The sequence below is a fragment of the Aythya ferina genome (genome assembly GCF_964211825.1).
Source record: "Aythya ferina genome assembly, chromosome: 16".
Taxonomy (NCBI): Eukaryota; Metazoa; Chordata; class Aves; order Anseriformes; family Anatidae; genus Aythya; species Aythya ferina.
Window position 1 is genome coordinate 9,246,640 of NC_140315.1, and position 24,241 is coordinate 9,270,880.

Genomic DNA, 24,241 nt, shown 5'->3' on the forward strand with positions numbered 1-24,241 from the left:
CTTGTCTCTTATCTGCTGCTAATGCCCTGGAAGTGTTTTCTGGGCACTGTCACCTGCTGTCCTCTCTCGCACTGGCTGCTCGGGAAGGCAAGTTTTCCATCCCTGCCATGCCCTGGGTTTGGCTAAGCCAGGCTGTCTCACTTGAAGCCCCCTCCACATGCCCCAGAGCCACTGGCAGCGTGGCATCCAGGTTCTCCCTGGAGCACAGAGAGAGGGAGTGCAGAATGTCTTCATCCTTAATACACAAAGCAACACATTCCTCCCTAATCCCCTGCCCGTCTTTCCAGAACAAGCGGCATCCTCTGGTATTAATATTCCAGTCATGTGGCTTAGCCCACCAAGCCTTTGTTATGCCAATTAAATCATAATCTTGATCATGCATTAAGACTTCCAGCTCCTTTTGTTTATCCCTCGCCAGCACACCAACGCAGAAGCCGTTTGGCAGCCTGACCCCCCCCCCCATCCTCTCATGTCCCCAGGGGCTGCGTGTGAAATGCCACCTCCCGTAGCACAGGCAGCTCCTCCCGGCCACCGGCACTGGCCAGGACCTCACCGTGGCCCCACGGGGATGTGGGTGGCTGTGCCTCAGTGGCACCACTCTTTGTCTGCTTCCTCATGCCATGCCCATGCGCTAGGAGCCTGGCATAGGGGCCCAGCTGCTGCCCCCCCCAGCTGTGTCCCAGAGCCACAGGATCACCGGATGGCTGAAGTCGGGGGCACCTGGTGCAGCCCCCCTGCCCCAAAAGGGCCGCCTGCAGCAGGACTGTGTCCAGGGTAGGTTGCAGCCTCCTGCAGCACCGAGGCTTCCCGGCTGCTGCAGGCGATGCAGGAGGAAAGCGGCATGAGCACTGCACCCATTCTTTCCTCACACTACCAGTGCCAAACAGGAGATGGAGCAAGGCTGCCCTGAATGCTGGGGTGGCAGAATGAAGGCGAGCAGCAAGCACCAGCGCCTGGACAACATCTTGCTCCTTGAAGTGGTCTCAGGGGTGCTGAAGAGACAGAGGTGACACCAGTCCATCCTTTGGCCTTAGACCTGCATGGGGATGCAGGGAGGTGGGGATGTTTTGGGTAGCCAGGGGGACGAGGCCTCTCTCAGGGCCCCTTTATGCTGACTGCAGTGCACCGCGGTGTGAGGTAAGGTGTCTCTATGAGCGTGAGCGTGGAACAATGACGAGAGCCAAACCCACTGTGCACAGCCAATTACCAGCACAGAGAAAGGTTCGAGTTCTTCCAGACACAAGGCAACACCTCAGCATGTGAAGGGTCTGATGCACATCCAAGTTCTGGACACGCCTCCCCTGGGTTCGAGCCCTCTCCCAGTGCAGTTGAGGCCCCAGACACCACTGAGCCGTGCAGCCGGAGCAGCCCCTTCCTGAAGCAGCTCCTTGCTCTGCCTTATCCCATCCTGTGGGGCTGAGGCATGGCTCCTCCGGAGCAGCTGAGTTACTTCTCATTGCCCAGAGGCAAGCGATCTCAGCAGAACCCAGGGAAATCAACGGTGCGAAGGAAAAATAGCTCATTAAACAGCCGTAAACACAAATGCAAGGATCACTCACATCCTACCACTGCATCCATACAAACATCTGCTTGCCTTCCCAGATCGGTCTGGAAGGGAAGCTGGTGAGCAGGCAGCGGCACGGGGCAGCTTTGCCAGGCTCCCTGTGCTCCATCAGCACCTGGAGTGCCAGGAACCCCCTCCACACCCCACTGAGCATGGCTTTTGGGAGCTGCTCGGCACAGCACAGGAGCACTGCCGGGGGACTGGCGGTACAGCCACACCGGGGCAGGGCAGTGCAGATGCACCAGCCCCATCCCACCCAATGTGGGCATCGCCCTCCACCACGAGGCGTCCATAACCTGTTCTCACCCCGGTGAACCTTCCTTCAGCTGCAGTGCTTGCAAAGTGCTGTTGGGCCAAGCTGGTACACGTGGAGTCAGGGTGTTCCCAGGACCAGGAGGCTCCTTTCTCCTGCCCTGGGGCTGGGAGCACACCTTTAGGCATCATCAGCATCCAGAGCCGCTGTGCTGTGTGCCTGCACCAGCCTGGGGCTATTCTTGCCTCCTCCAGGAGGGGAAGGAGCCTCTGGTTATTTAGCCCAGCAGCAAGGACAATGCGTGTCAGCTCATCAGCCACTTGCTACTGCCAGGCTCTGCCACCAGCTGTTTAATGCAGAAAAAACTTGCGTCGCAGTCTGCATCAGGACCAGCTGGCAGACGAAACCCTTTTGTGGGTCCTCAAAACATGTCCATAGCATGCAGAGGGACACAGCAGGTCTGGGGTTCTGGCCAGTAGTCACCCCATAAAATCCAGCAGGGACGGGAGCTAGGGGCTGCCCAGGGAGACTTGCGAGAGCCCTCAGGAGCACCCAGAAGTGGAGGGGAGGTGTGAGTTGGAGATGAGAGGCTGAGGCTGGAGCAAAGGAGAAGGTTCTCCCTCCCTGAGGACCTTCAAACTGCTTGGTGAGTGTGGACTCCGTCCTTGGGGGGTTTCAGGATGATGGAGCCTGAGGGCCCTTCCAGCCTGAGCTGCCCCTGGGCCTTCAGGCTGGGGTCTCTTCTGTAAAAGAACAGGGAAGGGAATAATGAGTGAGTATCTCAGGTCTCGTATTTTACTGCAACAATTCTGTCGTTGAGCGGGATGTTGAATGAGGAGAGTTTCCTCTCTCCAGACACAACAGCAAAACTTATGTTCGTTTTTTCTTGAAGCAGTAAAACAATCTGCTCCTTTTACAGAAGTTATAGCAATTTTTAGGGAATAAAAATAAATTAAAAGTCTCATTGCTTCATTAGAAAGCCTTTCAATCCAACACAACTGTTTAGCTGAAATTGATGGCACTAAATACTTCCCCAATACTACTCCCTGGGAGCAGCACTGCCCGCTGTGCTTCCCCACACCCTGGTCCCCCAGGAGAGCAACTTGGACAGAGGTGGCCTCGTTTCACTGCATCCAGATGCTTGTGGGAGTGCGTGGCACTGGGCCTGGCACCAGCACAAGGGAGGCAAGCAGCTGGGCTGGGCTGGTACTGGGGTCTTGTCCCTTGGGGGGGACACCTCAGTGGTGTCTGTAGGAAGGAGGGTGGGAGGAGGGGGTGGTTTGGGGCCTGAGAAAAGAAGCTGCAGGGAGGGCTGGGGCAGTGTGAAAGCAAGCCAGAGAAACTTCAAAGGCGTATTTTGAAGCAAGAATGAGGGCTCGTGACAGGACCGGTTGAGCAGGTAGCAGGGAATGGGGGCATGAAGAGCACCTGGCTGGGGTGAGGGTCCAAGGAGTGCCTGAGCTGGGGGGTTGGGGGGGGGGGAGGAGGCACAGGCAGGGGTGTGCATGCTTCAGGGTGCCCTGGTGCCTGTCCCCACTCAGAGACCCTGCAGGAGGTCTCATGGTCTGTGTGCTGCCCTGATGACTGAAGAGGCACCGTGCAGGGACGCAGCCATGTGCCCCTGCTTTTCCATGGTATTGCGGGCTGTCACCCTGACCTACTGCTCTCCCTGTCCCCGCTGAAGGCATCCCCACAGCTTGGAGCTCCCTGGCAGCCAGGGCCACCAGGGGTGCATGAGCCTGGGCTATACGTTCAGTTTTTACTAGAACCTCTGTAATTTTAAGGAATTTGGAACATTTGGGAAGCAAACAAACAAATAAAAAAAAACAAGCAGCCAAGCCAGGCATTCTTCACCATGCCCCAACAGCTGGGGCTCAGCAGCTGAAGCCTCCCCCTCAAACACTGATGGCTTTGATAGCCCTACATCCAACATCCCTGTGAGCACCATCCCTGTGTGCAGCACCCCCTTGTGCGCTGTCTCCTGTGCTCACTCAGGCTGTGGCTCTGTGGAACCTCTAACGGAGCTAAGGTTCATAAACCATTGTGAAGGGCTGCCTCACTGAGAGATTTGACCCCTTGTGACCAGCAGCCTGTGTTGTGTTCCAGGCAAGCAGATATTAATAAGATCCAAGTCTGGAGCAGAGATGCCAATGCTGGGCAGTGAATCACTGTCCTGGCCTTTTCCAACGCTGGGGCTTTCTGCACTTTTTGATGGCACTGATGCTTATTAACATTACCCCTTTAGGGAAACTTTGAGCAAGATCTGCCTGAAAGCCAGCCTGGAAATGCCTCCCTAAGATCTCTTCTTCTCCACAATCAGGGAAGGCACAATCATTTCCAATACCACAAAAAAAAAAAAAAAAACAAAAACACAGCTCAGTATTAAATCTTCCCTTGATACATTCATAAACCCACAGTTTGGGGTTCCTATTTGGAAATCTTGAAGCAAAACCTTGGAAAAATACTTCAGCAAAAGTGAATTGAAGGGCGAAGGAGGAGGAAGAGCACACTGTGAACACTAGCTCAGTGCCTGTGGCTGCAGCATGAGGCCTGTGTCCTGCAGGGCAGGGGCTCCCTCCTGGCCCAGTGCTGCTGGGCCCCTTGGTCAGGCCTTCAGGGACGGATTAAGGAAAGGAGCAGGGCTGGGATCCCATGGCCACCTGGGGCCCCTCTGTCTCCCTGGGGGTTTGGCTTTAGGGCCAGTGAGAGGCACAGGCACCTGCTCCGCTTCCCAGGCCCCATCCCGCCCCACTCGGCACCCGGCCTTGGGGCCATGGGTTGCGGCCACCTGTGGGGACTGAAGGCAGCAGCCTGAGCATGCCCCAGCCGTGCCGGGGGTGCTGGGTGGCAGCACAGAGGGATGTTGCTGCTCAGCCCCAGGGTCTCACTCACTGCCCTGATGAGAAGCAGTAATTAGGCTGCTCCTCTCTGCCCTGCATTCTGTGCAGCTGGTGAGGCGGTGCTTGGAGTGTCACAGGAAGCAGTTCGGGCCCTGCTTGTCACAATGCTGATTTTCTCCTCTCTCCCCAGGATTTGGGCAGAGGAAGATGAGGACAGAAGGCCCAGCTGGCAGCATTGGGCACTGTGCTGCACACCGAGCTGCCTGGCTTTGCCTGTGCCCCCTCCAAAACTGTGTCCGGCACCTCACCAGGGGTGCCACAGCCTGCAGGTTCCTCTGCTTGAAAAGTCTTGGTCCTCTGTTGCATTACCCCCAGACACGAATGGACCATGTGAGCTCATCCCATCCCATTTGCACTGCCAGCCCCTCCTTTTCAAAACCCATACTGCCCGATAAAGCTTGTGGTCCACAGCAGATTTATTACACGCGCTTATTCTGTCATTGCGTAGCTCTGCTGCCTGGTCTGTGGCCCATCAGCACGGCTGCACATGCTGTGCCTGGCGGCACCTCAGCAGTGGGGTTCTGTCACTTCTTTTTCCTGCAAGGCTCAGAGGACAGGGAGAGGTAGGGTGAGGGGACCCAGCCAGGACAGCCTAGAGGCACTGGAGGGTGAATCTGGGAAAAGCTGCAAGACCTCGCTGCTCTCGGTTGTGCCTTGTGTCGCTGTTTCCATGTGGGACACCAGCAGCGTGGGCGTCCTCAGCAAAAGTCTTGTTCCAGTGCCCTTCCTGTAGACTTTCATACAGTACCTTGCTCTGGGGACTGCTCCAAGCTCCAGTACCTACCAGTTCCCACTGTGGCTGGATCTCACCAAGGCCATGGTGTCCCCAGTGGCTGTGTCAGCTCCCTCATGGGGTCTCATCTCCTGCAGCAGGAGCACAGGAGGCAGCACAAGGCATGGAAGACATGCCCTCACCTCCAGCACAGCCCCCTTTGGACCTGTAAGCTGAAAGCAAGCATCACTATGACCAGCCTCAAATCCCTCCCATCCCTCTGAGTCATTCTACAGCTGTAACAACCCATGTGTCATCCTGCCATTTCCCCACCTTATTTACAGCTGTGATTTAAGAGCTAAATGTTGAAGGGAGCAGAAGCATCCTCTGCCCATCCTGCCCATGCTGGGAAGGGTCCCAGCTGCCAAAACAGAGGCTGCAAGCTGTAAAAGCACCACCAGCTGCCTCCCGCCAGTGAGTGAGAGGATGGAAATGAGCTCTGGGGGCAGTGCAGGAGGGAAGTGCTAACAAACCCATCCTGCTGCAGATTTACGGTGCAGCACTCAGGCAGAGCCAGCCCGTGACGTCTCCCAATGGGGAGCACCTGGGATGCAGGTGGGGAGCACAGCACCTTGCCAGCACTGCCAATTAATTTCAAATAGTGCTGCTACCAGCACGTGGGGTCCTCCCAGCACAGGCTACCCCTCCAGGCAGCTCCAGGCAAGTGGCAGCTCTGCAGAAAGCTGCTTCTCCAAGGCAAACTCTGCGTCAGCTGGAGGACTCTGCTCCCCTCCAGATTTTTCCAGCCATGTGCCCAGTGATGGAGGGGATGGAGCAGAAGAAAACCTGGAGAAGAAAACCCATCAAGTCCTCCACAGGAATGTTGCGGGAGCATCAATGGCACCTTGGTGTCCTGAGCTAGCTCTCACTGAGTTTTTTTTTAGGAGCAACAAGCCTCTGAAGAAAGCTGGGGGGGAGGTGGATGGGGGGACAGAGACTTGGGGCTCCACCGAGGGCCTCTTTGCTGCCTCTCCCAGAACCACAGTCTCTCCTTCAGCCCCCAAGGACAGAGCAGAAGCAGCATTTCTGCCCTCTGCGCCGATGATTCCTCGAGCACCCTGCTCCATTTTTCAGTGGTGCGGAACCAAATGCTGCTGGGCTGTGCAGGATGCCTGAGCTGAGGAAGCCCTTTCCACAGCCGCCTGGCATCCTGCAGGGCCCAGCCAGCAGAGCACAAGCTCAGCAGTTCCGGGGCTCTCCTGGGGCCATGGGTGGGCTCTGTGCTGCTCAGGAGAGGACACCCACTGCCCTGGTGCTGCAGGAAGACCCTCCCCAGGCCTGCCCATCAATTGCCCTCTTTTTTCATCTCCCCTCCCTATCCCCTGTTCTTTTGTGTCCTCCACACATCGTTTCTCCCAGATCCCTAACCCCAACCATGGTAGGGACATGGGCAGCCTCTGTCGCAGAATCACAGAGTGGCTGGGGTTTGCAGGGCCCTCTGGAGCTCCTCTGGTGCCGCTCCTGCTCCAGCAGGGACACACAGACCCTCTGGTACCTCAGCCGCTCCTCCCAGCTTCGTGTCACCTGCAAACCTGCTGAAGGTGCACTCTGCCCCCTCAGCCAGCTCCTTCATGAGGCAGTTGATCAGGACTGGACCCAGCATGGACCCTCTGGGTACTCTGCTCATTACTGGCCTCCAACCTGGCTTTGCTGCACTGATCACCACCCCCTGGGCTCAGCCATTCAGCCGGTTTTCAGCCCTCCCCAGCCTGCCTGCCCACAAAGCCCACCTTCCAGCAGCTTCTCCTGATGGCCATAAGAGGCACGGTGACAAAGGCCTTCCTGAACATCCTCTGCTCTCCCCACCCCTCAGACTGCTTGTTTCATCCCAGAATTTGTGGAGGACATGAAACTGCGTGTCCTGAGCAAGGTGTGGCCTCCTATGAAAAGGCTCCTGGCGCAGAGCCCTTCCTTCTCTGCACAGCCTGGGGAACCGCTCTCACCTCCAGCAAGTGCCTTGGGTGCTGCTGGCTCCCGTGCCACCCCATGTCTTTGTGTTGTCCCGCTCCTGCAGCCATTGGTTTCCTCTTCAAGTGCACCCAGGCAAACCCCACAGGGCTGGCAGCTCCTTGGCACAAGCGCACACAGCCCAGAAAATCGCAGTGGTTGCTCGAGGAGGTGTTAGGAACAAACCCGGAGTGATGCTGACACCCCAACCCTCGGTCATGAATTACTGCACGGCTGCTAGGGTTAGGAAAATCCATCCCTACTGTTTCATGTTTTGTGCTTGACAAAATAAACCAATTTTTTTGAATTTAACTGTATTTTCTTAAACAGAAAATAAGAGTTCTGCAGTCAATAAGCAGCCAGGTCCCCAAGGGCTCTTACTGCAGAGGAAGAATCGAGCCATCGCTATGCTAACAAGTATATTAGCTAATGAAAACAGTATTTAAAATAATCACAATATTTCTTTATTTGCATGTAAAGATGACATAATAAAAGATAATTAGCAGCATGTGAAGTAGTTCTACTACTCAATTTTCTCAGTTTAGATCATTAATTATCTTAGTAAAATGCATCATTATGGCTAATTTTAGAAAAATCTAGCAGCTGCAAGGTCATAGTGGGAACAATTTCAATTTGTAATTGGAAGAAACATGAAAGTGAGTCAGATAATCTTTTATTAGATAATAATAATGAATCACACGGGCACATATATTAAGTACTTTAAGAGGCAGAAAATGCACTGTATCATTTAATAATGTCATCAAATGGGCCTCAATCATGGGCTGTTGGGGGTTCAGCCCTTGCTCCTGCCTCCCTCTTGCTGCAAGGAGGGCAGGTGTGCTTTGGCAGCGTCCCCTCCTGTTACCACCACATCACACCTCGGCCTGTTTTGGCATCGGCACGTCCAAAGCTGCCTCCTGTGACCCAACAGCCCCCAGGGTGGTCCCTGGCCCCCACGTTCCTTCCCCCTGGCCCTGGGGGACTCGGGGGCAGCATCACAACACCCAGCTGGGTCCGAGGGCACCACAAATACCCTCTGCTCCTGCCTGGTATATGGAGAGAGTGAAATCAGTGACACCCCTGGGGCCACGTGCAGGTGCCTTTGGCCATGAAACTGCATTTGGGGCATCACCTCCGCCTTTCCCAGTAAAAGCTTTGCAAGAAAACCTGACTGGAGCACTGGAGCCATCTTGCATCACTTCTTCTTCGTGATACCTGTAGCGAGGCTAAAAACAGGGGTGAGCCCCGGTTTGCAGGGCGGGTGTTTTGGATGCACCATATAAAATGAAGCAGAAAATGTTGCTGCTCCCACAGGCAGTAGGAAACAGCTTTACACCTTGCAGGCACCTTCCTGGTTCCAGATGCTCGTAGCAGCCCCCTCCCCAGCACTGCCGCACACCAAGTGCAGGGCTTAGACTGAGGGACTTGCCTCCAGCAGCGCGTGAAGACACGGCAGAGGGAGCAAGCCGAGGCTGGAAGCCCCGGGATGCTCCCGGTCACCACAGCAATGCCTGGAGATGCGGCCGTTTGCCACGATTACACCACAGCCCAGGGATGCTCCATCAGCACCCACGTGGCCTGGGGAAACCCTGGTGTCACAGGCACAGCTCAGCACAAGGCAGCCCCAGCCCCCGCTGCCCTACTACCTCCCTCCCGGCAGACAGGCCCTCAGTGACAGCGGGCAAATAAAGAAAAGTCTGGTCAATGAGAAGCCCGGAGCAGCGGCAGGACAGCGTGGTGAGTACAGCAAGGGCTTCCTGGCCACGTGGGAGGTGAATGGCTGGCTCTGCCTGGTGCTTTTTACCTCACTTGGCTGAAGAAGGAAGTAACCAGACCTTCAAGTAGAGCCACGGAAAACCTTTTCTGCTTTGGGACTGCAAGGAAGGACACATTGACCCATCTGGGGAGGACCTGCCCTAAGCTTTCCTGGAGGCGATCCTGCAGAGGAGCGCAGTCCGGAATCCCATGGCAGGGAAGAGCAGCCAAAACCCTTACAAGTGGAGTCAACAGGAAAACAAAAACCCTAACCACCACCACATTCGCGTTGCCCTGTTTAAGGTTTCTGAAAGGGTCATTTCAATGTTTTTCTTCTAGTCTGTAAACAGATTTCATGAAAAGTCCATGGCCCAAAGGCAGCTTTTTGTGTTGAGGGCGGCTGCACAAGCAGCCTGGCTCATGCCAGCAAGGTGCTGGAAGGGGCAGGCAGGGCCCTGCCCCAGCAGAGGCCACAGCACTGATTTGGGGAACCCAGGTGAAGGCAAGGGAGAGCTGTGCTGACCACCCTGACTCCCAGGAAGCTGAGGAATGGTCAGCAGGCAGACCCTGTTTCCTCCTTCCAGTCCTGCTTTCTGGCGGTGTTTTCCTGATTTCCAAGCTTGCTGCTTCACCCTGCTGCACTACTCCTCTCCTGATCCAAGTGATTGAGCTTGGAAATCCTTCATCCTTAAGAAAAAGTTGTTTCTGTGGCATTTGTGGGACTCTGCACTGCATTTTAATTCTGCTTTACTGCGTCAGCATTCCAAGCCCCACAGCATAATTCAGCCAGCTGCAAAAGCAGGTGGAGCTGAGATACAGAGGGGGGCACTGTAAAAATGGAGAACCTTTGCATGGCAGGAACACCAGGCCTCTCCCCAAAAGCAGTGCTTCCAAGTCGTCATTCCCCTCCCACCCACTGCCAAGGTGCAACGTGATTTCCTTAAATATAAGCTTGTGCGCTGTTACCATAGCTGCTGTGTAGTAGAGGGTGCGCAATTTTACTACATCTGTCTGCTATTGCTCTGGGAAACATCGTCACTATTGGTTGATTTTTCAACCAAAGGCATTGGAAAATATTAAAAATCAGAAACTGCAAAGCTATTAGATAAGAATCTTTAAAATTTATTGGACTAATTGTGTTACATTCAATATTTGATGTGTTTCTCCTGGACAAAGAATTGGCATAAATACAAACAAGCCTTTGTGTGCCTTCCCTAAACAAATAAGAGATAAAGTACTAGAGACAAGGAAACATAGTTCACATCTTCATATTTACATTTGCCTTTACTTTACAACTTAGCGCCAGGAATATTTACAGAAAAATACAGTAAGAACAAAAAGATCATGTCTTGGCAACATACAGAAATTCATACAAATTGTATATGATTTGAAGCATGTGATATCTGGCATTCTCATTGCAAATTACTCCTGCTAAAATCCATGTGGAAAATGCCTGTGTTTTCCTTCAAAGACATCACTCAATTATGCAGTCATTAAATCACATCTAATTAGTCTATTAGATTGAAATTTAGCTCTCCTGTCTTTCTGAGCATGCAGAACCTTGCAGGGAAGAGATGCCTGGGCAGCCAGCATAGCATCGAGAGCTGCTCTGCCCTACAGCCGTCATGCACATGCTGCTGTCTGTGCCTACACGTTATTTTTCACAGACACCATCCTCTCCCCTTTGCTGTAAGTTTGTAATGCTTTTTTAAAGTACCTTTAAGATGATTTCTTTAAATGAGTCTTTATTAAGGTACGAAAATTTCTGTAATGTCAACACTGCATTTAACAGGGTGACATTTACCCTCCCTCTTTCTGCACCATTAAAAGGATGCCATCACTTAAAGCAGAATCATGAACCCAACATGAAAGGTCTTATGTAAAAAGAAAAAGTCTCAGTTTAGTTGTGTCATGTTTGCATCTCAGCTTTTGTCACTCTATGCAATGTGCAGAAGTCTAGGCTGTCACACGACACACAAAGTGGTCAATATTAATTCTCTCCAATGACCAACAATGTAAAAGTTTTAAAATTAAAAGTTTTAAAATTAAAAACTCAATACAGTGGTTTGTGGTGGAAAAAAAACAGAAGTCTGGAATCTTGACAGTAACATCACAACTGAAACCTCGTATTTGCTCTAATTCTTTTGCAGAAAAAGCTCTAGGCTCCATCCTGGGCTAACTGAAGCCACAAACTCTGAGCAGACAAGGATTTTTTTTCCCAGGTTGGTGGTTTATATTTTACGATGATGACAGTGGAGACCTCTGTGCACAGGGGGATGAGGGACGCTGCTTGTAGACACGCTCCATGGTATGAGTCTGCCACGGGCATTTACTACTGCAGTTTGCATCCAAACCAAATGGGATGACAACACATTTCTGGAATCAAGGTTTTTATACTAAACTGTGACTTTCTTGAAGGTTCATCTTTCCAGACAGCAAAACCCCAAATTTATGGCTAGGTCATATCAGTAATGTGTAAAAGCATCAAACAACTGATTTTATAAATCAAATTAAGCAAGTTATAAATGCCTACTCACCCAGGCTGCAGGATAAACAGCAACAGTGCATGCAAAAGTTACCTTCTTTCAAGATTTCTGAAACATCGCATTGCTTTCACTGTTATTAATGCTCAAATGGGTGCTGTACTCATGATTTAGATGAAATATGGAAATAGACCAAAGAACTATTCTTCAGCCAAGCATAGGCCTTTTTAGAGAGTAGTATTTCAAGCAGTCCATTTGGCTATCTTGGACTTTGCAGAACATATCCAGGGTTCCCAAGTCCACATCTTTGCTACTGACTGTACCCAAGTACCTGAAGTATCTTTTGTAGCTCACTAGGATATAAACCAATGATTCTGCATATAACACACGCTCATAGCTATGGTATGTGGGTTTTGTTTTTAAGTTATTGAAGATGTGCAAACATTTGATTGCTCAGTATGTTTATTTTTGTTACACATGCATTGGTCATGCCTTTTAGTCAGTGGTTTAAAGTGTGTTTGGCCATTATTTAAATCCAATAGGTACATACAAAATGTGGGTAAATTTAGTGTCCGTGCATTAAATTGATACTGGCAAAAGTTTACCAGAGAAATGAAGCTAAACTTCCCTTCACAGCTTTGCCAATAAACCCAAATGCTGACTTGCAACACCTGCTGCCATTTACAACCAGGGCATCACATAAGCACAGGCCAGCCACCATGCTTGCTTCTACAATGGTTTTCATTCTGTGGTTTTGTTTTTCCACTTGAGATTCATCTGGATCAAAATCAAGAGCTCCTGAGTTGAGGCGTGTATGCCTGTCCCCTGTAACCACCACAGCTATCACCCCAAGCCCCTTTTTGGTTGATATCCTGAAAGTCCTTGCAAGTGTATTTTTAGGGCCCCATGTTTTCATGTGTTTTTTCATGGCTAATACAAAGACAGAGACAGAGTATGTCCTTGGCAGATTAGTTAAAATGAAACAATTAAGACTGTTTCAGGTCAGAACTGTTGCATAAATTAACTGTGAAATATCAAAATTAAATGACTCACAGGCATTATTGCAATACATATTAAAAAGCTTCTGAAAAATAACTTAAAATAACTTGAAGAGCTCCACAAATTCCTACTTACATTTATACTCTTATACTATCTACTTATTGGAAGGAGAACACATGCTGCTGCCAGTGATCACAAACTGCACCTACACAGGAGCATCAGTGATGATTCATTACTGCAACACAAGTTAAGATTGCGCTGGGAGCTTGAAAGCACTCCCAAGAATGCAAATGCCCACTGCAGCTCTTATATTCCCAGTATTAAATTTGTAGTTGTAAACATCTTTTCCCAGCACAACCTTCAAGTCCTGACCATATGAGAAAGTGGTGGTCTGAAAAGGAAAGTATGCCTTTTACTTATTTATTTATTTAAAGTTTTATCTGCATCCTCATTCAAAAACCTACTCCTGGAGGACAGCTTGTTGCTGTCTGCTGAGCTCACAGCCAATGTGCACACAGAGGTAGCAGAGCACTTGAACTGAAGTTGCCAATGATCAGAGAACTGAATCCACACTGGCCTGTTTCACCTGGGATGAAAGCCAACAATTCATATATTTTACCTGAGTAGGGCCAAGAGAGACACCAGCAGTTTGGAGGAGATCTTCTGACCTAGGAGAAAAGGAACCACTGCTGCTGACAGTGAGAAAGCACACTAGCTTCAAAACGATTTTAAGTTATAACTAAAGTCCAAATGGACTTCCATGAAATAGCTAATTAACGGAAAAAAATAATAGCTCCTGAATTTTCTGTTTGAATTGTTTTACCCTTTGTAATAGGAGCATTTGAGAAGTGTAGAAGCTGCAAAAACCACTTATGCTATAAAAAAGTGGCAGGCAGAAGGCAGCCCCAGAACCTCAGATTTCAAGCCAATGGAAGGAAAGCAAATAATGTTTACGATTTAATGGAAACGGCAACTAGGTGCTATGGAAACTTCAAAATAAGTATTGCATAAAAAAATAAAATCAAGATGCTAAAATTGTGACATTTTGCAACAGACCTGAAAGTCAAAATCTTGTTTTTATATGACCAAGAACTCTTATCTAGTAACAGCTTATGTTTGAAAGCCTGGTAATTTCAGGTGTTGTGTTTGTACTCAGTATGACAGAAATGTTGTATGCAGATAGACTCATGCCCAACCAAGGAGGATACCGTAAAATACAGCATCTTGCCCACGAATTTCATGATCTGATATTTCTGAACATTTTTCTTCCTTTTGGTACACAAATTGGTTACAAGCAGTGAAGTATCTTCTGTTGTACTCTGAAGGGGGGTTGAAAACTTCTTAAGTTCTTGCAGGGATAGTCAATGCTCAGAAAGAAGTCTCTCCTCAAAGGAGAGACCCTGTTCCTTTCTCCTTTAACAAGAGGGTGTAGCGAGGTGTCTGAAGGCAGGTTTGTTTGTATTTTGTTATCCATACTGATATGCAGAGATATTTTTGTTTTGATCGTTTTCTCACAGAATGAGACACAGTTCCTAATTAGTCTGGAATAGATGATTGGGTGAAAAGATTATGTTGCGAGTATCCAGGAAGATTGGAATTCAGTAATCTTTTGAGGGTAGGTGAATTGAGTCAATATCCCAACTGCAATGTTTTTGATTCATTTCTCATTCCTCCCACATGGTAACTGCTGACTTGTGCTAGAATATGGGTTTCCTGAATTCCAGAGGGCTGAGGAAATTTGTTGTTATTTAACTGTTTTCATTACTGTAGCCACCAAGCTCTGATCTGATTGTCCTGGAAGGATAATGGCCTAGGCGTTGCAGTTCTTGAGCCCAACCTCCTGGAAAAGTGAGGTATAAAATTCTGGCTCCAGCTGCCTGTTCCGGTATTTATTGACAATGTCTGCTATTTTCTGTTTTCGGCGGACATGTGGGGGGTTGTATGAATCACTTTCCAGCCTCTTTCTCCGACAAATATTTATTACTGTTTGTCTCACTAAAAAACCTGAAAAAGAAACAATGTTGGAATCAAGTTTAAACAAAATTAAGTTGTGCCCCCATGCTGGTTTCAAAGATAAAGAAAGTTTTGGGTTCTGCTCCATCTAAAAACCTAGGGGAAGATGCTCAGCAGCACCAAATCAAGAACTTTTCTGAAAGACCAGCTGGTAACAGATAATCATGGTCCCCAGGGCTGTGAGATTGTTCTACTGTCAAACGCAAATAAGAAAGGGACGAAGTCGATGGTATTCTAATCCAGCTGGAGGAGAAGGAAGATTTCCCTGCTTTGCCTTTTTGCTTTCCCAACAGCCTGCAACAGCTCCCTCAGGACCAAGTGGGGAAACAATGTAGGACCCCAACACCGCTGGAGCAGTATGACAGCTCAAGGCTACGTTGCATGAGGACACGTGGAGTTCAGCTGGGGCTGAGGTGGCAACAGGTAACATTGAGGAGCCATATGAGCACTGATAACAGCAAGAGTACAGAATCCATCACAGCACCAGCAGGGATGACAGAACCATCCTCTCTGAACGGGGGCAAAGACAGACTATGGGTCGTGGCTAGAAACAGTTCTCTCTGCCCTCATGGCTTTGCCACAGCTGTTGCCCTTCCCTAACTCATACTTCTGCACATCGCTGGGAGGAGAAGGTTCAGAACCTAAGTAGCTAATATTTAGGCAAAACCAGCAGTAGACTTTCTTCTACTCCAAAATTAAATTCATATGTAACGTTTATGAAAGTGTCCATTAACTCCTTTTCTGCCTATAGAAAAGTATCAGTGAAACTGCAACGAACACCGCTTGCCTTATCTAGAGAACCTGATTCCTGACAACCACAAACCACACATGCTGAACTTAGAGGTCAGACAAATTTCATTATGTTCTCCTCCTGAAAAGACAGCACAACCCCAAGAAAACACACGGTGTTCTTTATTAGTATAAGCCGTTGTCATCAGCTGAATTCACAAAGTTTATTTGAAAGCCCAAACTGGCTTTAACTTCCCCATCACTGAATGACATGCAAAATCAGAACCTGGTAGTCACCCCCAACAGATCCCTACAACATTAGCTTTATGGTTATGTGCAAGTACCCTAATGTGAGTTTATTCATTTCGATCGGCCCTGGGAATAGCTTTTACTGGAGTAAGATTTCCAGTTACTGAATTTATAATAGCACAGATACCCAAGATTGAGTCATTAATACATCCAGGAACCCAGAAGAAGGTGGATTGCACACATGCACCCATTAACACAGGCCTGACAATCTCTGTGGCTTTTAATTGCAATCCTATTTCTAAACCACATGGACCAAACACTGCATGCTAGCACAATTCAAAATTCAACACTATCTTCTGGTAGTCAGGTAACATCAGCATCTTGGCCCCCAGTGATAGACATTTTTGAGCCACATTTCTGATCTCTCCCACCTAAACTGCTCCTTTTCCTTCCTCCATTAATATTTCCATGCCCTCACCTGATTGCTACAGTTACAGTTGAGCCTACAGCTCAGCCGACTGAGCAATGCTGCCAGCTAACTGCTAAGCACCTGCTCCCTCTGCTGTTCCTGCTTCCACTGTTGCTGCAAAAAGAACAAAATAAAGATGTGCTGTCATGCCCAGTATTTCTTCCAATGAAAAATTCCAGACCATGCAATTTGCAGATATATCACCACCCACACTCCACAGTCCCTGAGCTATCCTTAACGCTGTTCTGCATTAAATTGCTGGGATTAGCCAGATTTCACACTAACAGCATAACAGAAAAATGGAAACACGTAGCATGAACAAAAGTGGAATTAACACTCCTTTTATATTTACTTTTTGTGAAGGAGTGCAAACAAAAATATTGCTGGCAGGGTACTTGCAATGCTCTGTGATGGTAGAGGTAGTCAATGCCATATGGGATGGATTGGACCAGTCACTGAAATGCCTCCATGTGAAAATAAAAAACAAAACCAAAAGAAAACACAGGTGTTCCTAAACATCTTTAGCTTACCAAGAGCTCTCCTACTGACTATCATTCCATCCACCAGTGGGATAACCATGTTGAATTTCCCAGTTGCTCCTTGTAGTTTTATCCTGAATAAGCCAGTGTTTAAAGGATGGATGAAGATCACAGGAACTTCCTTCTCAGGAATGGCAGATCTTAAGGAAAAAGATATGGCTGTTAGTTCATCAGTCTAGCAGTATTTCAATCAAACCAGTCATTTTTCATCCATAGATTGTTAAAAGGATGCTAAAAATGTCTTGTGGCTAAACCAGCAGGTAGGGCAGGGGGGAAATGATGCTTGATAAAGATGAGCCTGGGGGAGGAGTCCCAGGGTTGGGGGCGAGGGCAATGGCACAACTGAAGTGCATCTACAGCAATGCACGCAGCATGGGCAACTAACAGGAGGAGCTGGATGCCATTGTGCAGCAGGGAAACTAACTTCATCACCAACACTGACACGTGGTGGAACCACTCCCGCGACTGGAGTGCTGCAATGGATGGCTACAAGCTCTTCAGAAGGGACAGGCAACTTAGGAGGGGAGGTGATGTGACTATATTAGAGAACGTTTCGATGTTGTTGAGCTCAGGGTTGGGAACGATAAGGCAGAGTCCCTGTGGGTAAGGATCAGGGGGTTGGCCAACAAGGCGGACATCCTGGTGGGGGTCTGTAATAGACCGCCAAACCATGACGAAGAGGCAGAAGAGGCGTTCTGTAAGCAGCTGGCAGAAGTCATTCAATCGTCAGCGCTTGTTCTCATGGGGGACTTCAACTTCCCATACACGTGCTGGAAATACAACACAGCCCTGAGGAAGCAGCCTAGAAAGTTCCTGGAGTGCGTGGAGGACAGCTTCCTGACTCAGCTGGTTAGTGAGCCTACCAGAGGGGTGCCCCCCTAGACCTGCTGTTCACAAACAGAGAAGGACTGGTGGGAGATCACACAGAATCACAGAATTGAAGGGGTTGGAAGGGACCTTGAAAGATCATCGGGTCCAACCCCCCTGCCAAAGCAGGTTCCTTAGAGCAGGCTGCCCAGGTAGGCGTCCAGACAGGCCTTAAATATCTCCAGAGGAGACTCCACAACCTCCCTGGGCAGTCTTTTCCAGTGCTCCGTCACCCTCACCATGAAGAAATTCTCTCTCATGTTGGTGCAGAACTTCCTGTGCTCTATCTTGTGACCATTACTCCTTGTCCTGTCCCCGCAAACCACTGAAAAGAGGTTGGCCATATCCCTCTGTCTCCCATACCTCAGGTATTTATACACATTGATGAGATTTCCCCCTCAGACTTCTCTTCTCCAGGCTGAACAGACCCAGGTCTCTCAGCCTTTCCTCATAAGGAAGATGCTCCAGGCCCCGTATCATCTTTGTGGCCCTCTGCTGGACTCTTTCCAGGAGATCCCTGTCTTTCTTGTACCAGGGAGCCCAGAACTGGACACAGTACTCCAGGTGAGGCCTCACCAGGGCAGAGCAGAGGGGGAGGATCACCTCCCTTGACCTGCTGGCCACGCTCCTTCTAATGCACACCAGGATCCTGTTGGCCCTCTTGGCCACGAGGAACTCAACTGTCTTTTTAATAAGACTGCCTACAGTTTCTGGGGTTCCCTGTGAAAGCTGAAGAATGTAAATATATTCAGTTATGGCTTCTTCTGAAGTGCAGCCTAGACTGCTGTCTGCGAGAATCTAGAAAGGTAACGAAAATAAGAGTAGTCTTACCTTACGGAAGTGCTACTGTTGGCTGTAGTTTCTACACCAGTGCTTGTCTCCGACATCAGATCAGGGAGGGGGAAGTTTTCTATGTGAAAAGGACGCACAGAATAAAGTTTAACTACCCCAGTTTTATTTATTTAGGGACCAAGAAAGATGAGTTATCACTAGTTAAAATGATGGAAGCCTCAAGCATTTATGCCATGGATGTTCTGGAAACACAGCTGATGCCAAGCCTTTTGTTGGTCTGTTTTAAGCATAAACAGTACATGGAGTATACAGACACACCTCATTCATCCAGTGCTCAACAGATTAGGTAACGTGTCCCAGACCCTCAATTTTCTTAATCCCAAAGGTCAAAATCTCCAGAAGAACAATGAAAACAGGAAGGAGATGAAGTGTTTCACAACAAGATAAACTTTCAAATTATTATCCAGTAGCTTCTTTTCCCATCTGTAAATCTCAACCTCAAAAACAGTGCTTGGAACTTCAAATGATAGCACTGCTTGCATCTGTAGTTCCTTTGAGCACCCCACACAGGAATAACAGTTTGCTCTGGCAAACACGGCATTGTTCCTTGAGTCCAGTCACTGCAAATCCTCACCATAACCTACCACTCTGCCACCTTGCACTTGGTAACAAGTCCCTGCATGATGAAGGTGCAGAAGGAATAAATAAGAACTTGAATCCCTGGAATGGGATGTGGTAGCTGCATCCTTTTTTTTTTTTTTTAGGGGCTGAAGCTTAGGAAGAGTGTAAGGCCTGAAAATACCTTCTGGCATTAGAACTGGAGCGTTGAGTGCACCCAAAACCTGGATTTAGCAGAGGAAGACAATGGGAGGGGAGGGGGTGTGCACAGAAGTATTTTGAGATGGAGCAAGAGGGAGGACTGGCAGTTGGCACTAGGGTGATAGCCTAGACTAACAAAGTCAGGTTTTTCCTCTGTCCAGATTCATAAAACATAAGACAAAAGCCAAAAATGTAAGCAGCATAAGGCAAAGCCTCTGGGCTAGGAGAAACTTTCAAGAGCCTCCCCTCAGTCATCCAACTGCCAGTTTTACTGAGGCTCACAGACTCATTTCTTCATCTTCAGGCCCATAGCTCTGGGAGATTCCCATGGCTGCTGAAAGAAGCAGCTGAGCAATTAATGGGAAGCCTCCTCTGATCTCTTCTACTCACTTGGTTGCTTTCCTCTGGGAGGACTCGGAGTTAATTGAGGTCCCCTCTTACTGCTAAACTAGGAACTAGGATTAGAAACAAAGGCAGAATAAACAATGTAAAATAGAATCTGTTGCTGGCAGCCTTACAGACACTACCAAGCTAGGTCAGTACAGACAGGCTCTCACATCACACTGAAGCCTGGCCCATGGCTTCGAACCAGCATGCAGAAATTCTTAGGGACGAAGGACTCCTCGTGCCTGGGGGACAGCTGCCCACCACTGTCCACATTATGGACATAACAGGATGGACAAAGCTGGGTCTCTCCCAGGATATTCAGCATCCAGAGTTAGGGAGGAAACAACAACCCAAAGAGCATTAATTGAGCACAAGGAGCAGAACACTGCCTGAATAACTGGACCTGAATAACTGGACCACACAGCACCATCCAAACTGGCACTCCAAGCAACGAGTAAATGAGCCCTCCCAAAGAAAGATCAAAGTACAAAGTTTCAAAGGTACCGTCAAAACAAGGAAGCTGATGATCCCTTCAGGACAAAACCAGCTGATCAGAAGTAAAACTAGTCAGAAAGTCTTTTTTTAAAGGAAACACAGAAGCTCCATTCTAAGTAGACCACAGCTGAGAAGAACTCAGTACTGGGGGTGCACACTAGCCTTATACATTAAGCTTAGGGAGAGGGTGCATAAGGGCACTTCACATGTACTGCTAGAGTTAAAATAATCTCCAGACCTACATCCAGTGATTCATTTACACCTCGTGGACCATCACTTAAATATCGGAACAATTTTAGAGTCTTAAGTGTCAGTTACAGAAATTAATAAGGATTTAGCATTCTTTAACAGAGGAACAAAACCATTTTTTTCCTCTGTTTTTCTGATCTGTTGCTACACTAATGAACAATAAGAATTGTACGCACCTATGTCATCATAACGTTCAACCCAGACCACATACACTTTGGTTTCAGGTCCCATTGGTGGAATGGTCCGGCCCTGAGGCACCTTCTTGGATCTGGAAGTAGGACTGAGCTGTTTTGAACACAAGAGAAAAGCAGCATTTGCAAACATCCTAAGTCCAGTAATATATCTACAACATCTCCACAGCTGCTCCATAGTCTTTCAGATCTCAGACAGGTACAACCTCTGCCAATCATTAAGATGGGACAGCTACAGTGGAACCACCCACTAAGAAGCAGTAATTTGGGTCTCCACAATACTTATATTCAACATAAATGAGAGAAAAGCCTCTTTTTTCTTTAGACATTGATAACAACATCCATTATTTCTCATTTCCCAGCTTTGTTACATGTATCTGAGCTGCACCCAATTCAGTTGCTCTGTGTTCCCAGGAAACACGCACGTGTACTGCTGTTTTCCCATGCTATTGTGGAAGACCCAGCACATCTATCATGGCAGTGTTTTATGATATTTCCATTATTTCAATATTTCAGAGAAAATCTGCACACTGCCCAAGGAAATGCGCTTTTCCTTGCTAATTTCCCCATCCAAACCAGGGAGCTAAACTGAAGTTCCTGCTTTACACTTGAATTTATTTGTCCCCAGTTTTACTGTGTTTATACTAATAGCCAATTTCTGCAGTAAGTCCAATAAAAATGCATCCAGGCAACTGCAATTTAGATTAGACATTAATGATCTTAAAAACTCATCCATTTCTTTTTTAAACATTCTTGAAGATCGTAAAACAATAACTAAGCACATTTGGAAGTTAATTTTATATTAAAAAATGGCAGTTGTAAATCCTGTAACTGTTATAGAAGTTCATCGTTTCTTGTTTTGCTACCATACAAAAGCAACTTCACATTTGATAATTCAGCCACAACTGACCTCTCCTATTTCACACTGGCAAAGTATGGTAAGTCTTCACGTCAATCTATCCTACATCTCCAAGCATGGATTGGAGTCTGAATTGCTTTGCAAATACTGCATATACTTTTTCCTGCATATGCTTCAAAATTTACGTATGCAGGATGTTTCTACTTAGTATTGCTTAATTTATATTAATTTATATTTAATTAATGTAATCTACCAATCTCCTACTGCAGGTGCAAATGCTAGCAGGACTGAAGCTGTTGTTAATAATTAACATCTAACAATGAGTGACTTCAAATGCTAGGAAACTGAATCATGTACTATCAAAAATGCTGTAGGACTGCCAGTGTGCTTCTTCAAAATGAACCAAAACATAAACCATAACAAAACAAGAACCATTTTTCAGTGCAAGTTTTGCCTTACCCGATGAGAGGGATTAAGATTGTCTGTATGATTGGGGAAGAGTTCAAGTGTCAAAGATGGTTGCTTTAATATTCCTGGCAGCAGATCCATGTTGGAGTCACTTTCCTGGTCTGAGACATTGCTTTCCAGTGAATCAGCTGTAACCGAAAGAAATGTGAATTTTGTCTTACCGTCTGCAAAAAAAACTAAGTTGTCATCATATGTAGACTTGTTTAACTAAAAAAGGTGAGGTTTTTGAAACTTTGTATACATGGATATACAGTCAAGTCAAAATAGAGCTCAAATCAGGAAGAGTTCAGCAGTGGACAATTTAGAGTTATTCTAGAAACTGACTGAAATTAAAGCACTCCCTACGGATTTTAGAAGCATCCGGTCTAATCGCATGGTTTCCTACACAACACAGTCTCCTCCTTTTTATGGATATAATTTCCTCAAACAGACTTCTGCACACCGGTTCCAAAGACTTCATGAAAGCTCTTGCTCACCTACACAGCAATTAGGCACATACTCCTCCATGAGTTGCAGGAACATGTCATCAAGAACAGTGAAAGGAAATAAAGACATCAAGGCATTGCCAGCTGAACTGCTCTGAACTCATTGGCTTTTTTTTTTTTTTTTTTTTAACAGTATCATGACTGCAGACCAAACTCATATGTCCAACCAAGCACACCAAGGCAAACAGATACTGTCACACAAACCTGAATATATACTGAGGCCTAGACTGAGAAAAAAGTTGTACAGAACAGATACTGTCTCAGGAGTCAAAAACTCCTGGATATTGGATATTTAAATCAAAGTATCAGTATTTTTCTAGCAAGGGTCTTGCTATTCACACCACTAGTTTGCTTATTTGGTATCTGCTTCTGATACAGCTCTCTAAATAAAAAAAAAAAAAAGTTATTTTATTTTTTCCCCCTCTAAATAGCATGCACAAAACGCTCTTACTTAGGGACTCCACTGGTGATGGGACAACAAAAGCTATTTCTGTCAAGGCATCAGCATAGTAGAGCACCTTCTTCTGCCCATTGAAGATACTTGCCCCAACATCTTCTGAAATAACTGCATCATCTGAAACAGGCAGAAAAGGAAAGTTAAGAGGAAAGTTTACCTCTCTGTACACTTCCTCAGGAGAAGACCTTCAAATACAAGGTAAAATGAGAAGAAATCATGCAAATGTCATTTTAAAAATCAGAAGATTTCACAGTCAATTTTAATGGTGAACAACCACTCTCAAAGAAATTTTTTTGATATCTTGAAGGAAATAGCGTTTTGGGTTGGAAAGAAATTTCATTTTGAAAATATTTAAATTATACTTACTATAGTATCGTATTTTCCTTGGATTCAGTAGTCTGTTCAGTAGTCAGTAAGTAAGCATCTGCTACAAGCATTCATTCAGTAGCTATTCCTATCCATTTCCTCTAAGACAGACACCATTCAGTTTGTCAATAAACTTCCAAATACAGCTTACAACATTTACAGCTTCAGCCTGACACTACTCTGGAATTTAAGCCAATTTCTATAGATTCTTTGATGGAGCCATGCTATAAGTAAATTAATAAAAATGCCTTTTCCTTCCCCGTGCCTCCTCCAGAAAGAATAGCAAGGGCTTTAAGCTGAATTATTTCTCTGCACCAGTTTACAGAAGAGCCCTTGTAATAGCTGCTTCAGCAAAACCACTGGAGCAGAGAAATTCAACACTCTGACATGAAGTGGCCAGAGGCATGCAGACCTCTGAGTCATGCTTTACCAACAGGGAAACATTCCTGCATCTCTCAAGGAGCATCATCTCAACTCAAATCCAATTGCTTCTTTGCCTTTGCAGGGGGGATGGGGACACAAAACACATGCTCGTGCATTTATTTTAATCACTTCTCACTGGAAGCTCTTTTAGGTTTGTGTTTTTGTTGTTTGTTTTTGTGTGTGTTTTGCTTTAAGCAGAACCATCCACAAATAGAAAACACATTTAAGAAAACAAATAACATTAGCCACAGCAGATAGTAAGGAAAAAATCTACTGCCGATTAGAAGCAATCTACTGCCGATTAGAAGCAGTCCTCCTTCACTCCCATTCTTGATTGCTTTTTCTTTTCTTTCTTTCACCATTAATTAATCTTTTTGGTGGTCTATTAATTAATCCAAACAGCTGAAGTTCAAAGTGAACTTTTAACATCCACGTTAAAAAGCACATACTAAAACAGGTTACCTCGCTAATTCAGGGCACTGTCATCTGTGCAGTTGTACTGACAAATCCAACTGCAAAAAGAAGGGAGAGGGCTCTGCCTCAGAGTAAAGCATAACCACTCCATCCTCAGAGAAATATTAAACCAAGCCCTGGCCATTTTGTAACCTCTCCTGACTTGTTCTGAGAAAGCCATGCCTCTGTTCTCTTCACTTCTCCCCAACATTTCAAACCTTCTATCACGCATAGCTTTTTTTTTCAGAAAAGCCTTCA

The 24,241-nt window shown here is 47.2% G+C and overlaps 1 protein-coding gene and 1 long non-coding RNA gene across 6 annotated transcripts in view; both read right to left on the minus strand.

The window, feature by feature from the left end:
- Window positions 1-1,577: 1,577 nt before the first annotated feature.
- On the minus strand, window positions 1,578-5,662 carry LOC311445616. The gene is made up of 2 exons (XR_014698545.1): window positions 5,502-5,662; window positions 1,578-2,560 (listed from the first exon to the last, which is right to left on the minus strand). It is a non-coding gene; the product is annotated as an uncharacterized lncRNA (long non-coding RNA).
- A 4,630-nt stretch (window positions 5,663-10,292) lies between these two features.
- The window catches only part of RALGAPB (Ral GTPase activating protein non-catalytic subunit beta), a 65,056-nt gene continuing 51,107 nt past the window's right edge, over window positions 10,293-24,241 (minus strand). For all 5 annotated transcript variants that reach the window (XM_084538453.1, XM_084538452.1, XM_084538451.1 and 2 more), the window contains 6 exons: window positions 22,736-22,858; window positions 21,791-21,927; window positions 20,458-20,566; window positions 18,371-18,449; window positions 16,664-16,812; window positions 10,293-14,677 (listed from right to left, as the gene is read on the minus strand). In XM_084538453.1, coding sequence (XP_084394579.1) covers window positions 14,484-14,677; window positions 16,664-16,812; window positions 18,371-18,449; window positions 20,458-20,566; window positions 21,791-21,927; window positions 22,736-22,858 — 791 coding nt within the window. In that variant the 3' untranslated portion in view covers window positions 10,293-14,483. The remainder of the gene's footprint in view (window positions 14,678-16,663; window positions 16,813-18,370; window positions 18,450-20,457; window positions 20,567-21,790; window positions 21,928-22,735; window positions 22,859-24,241) is intronic.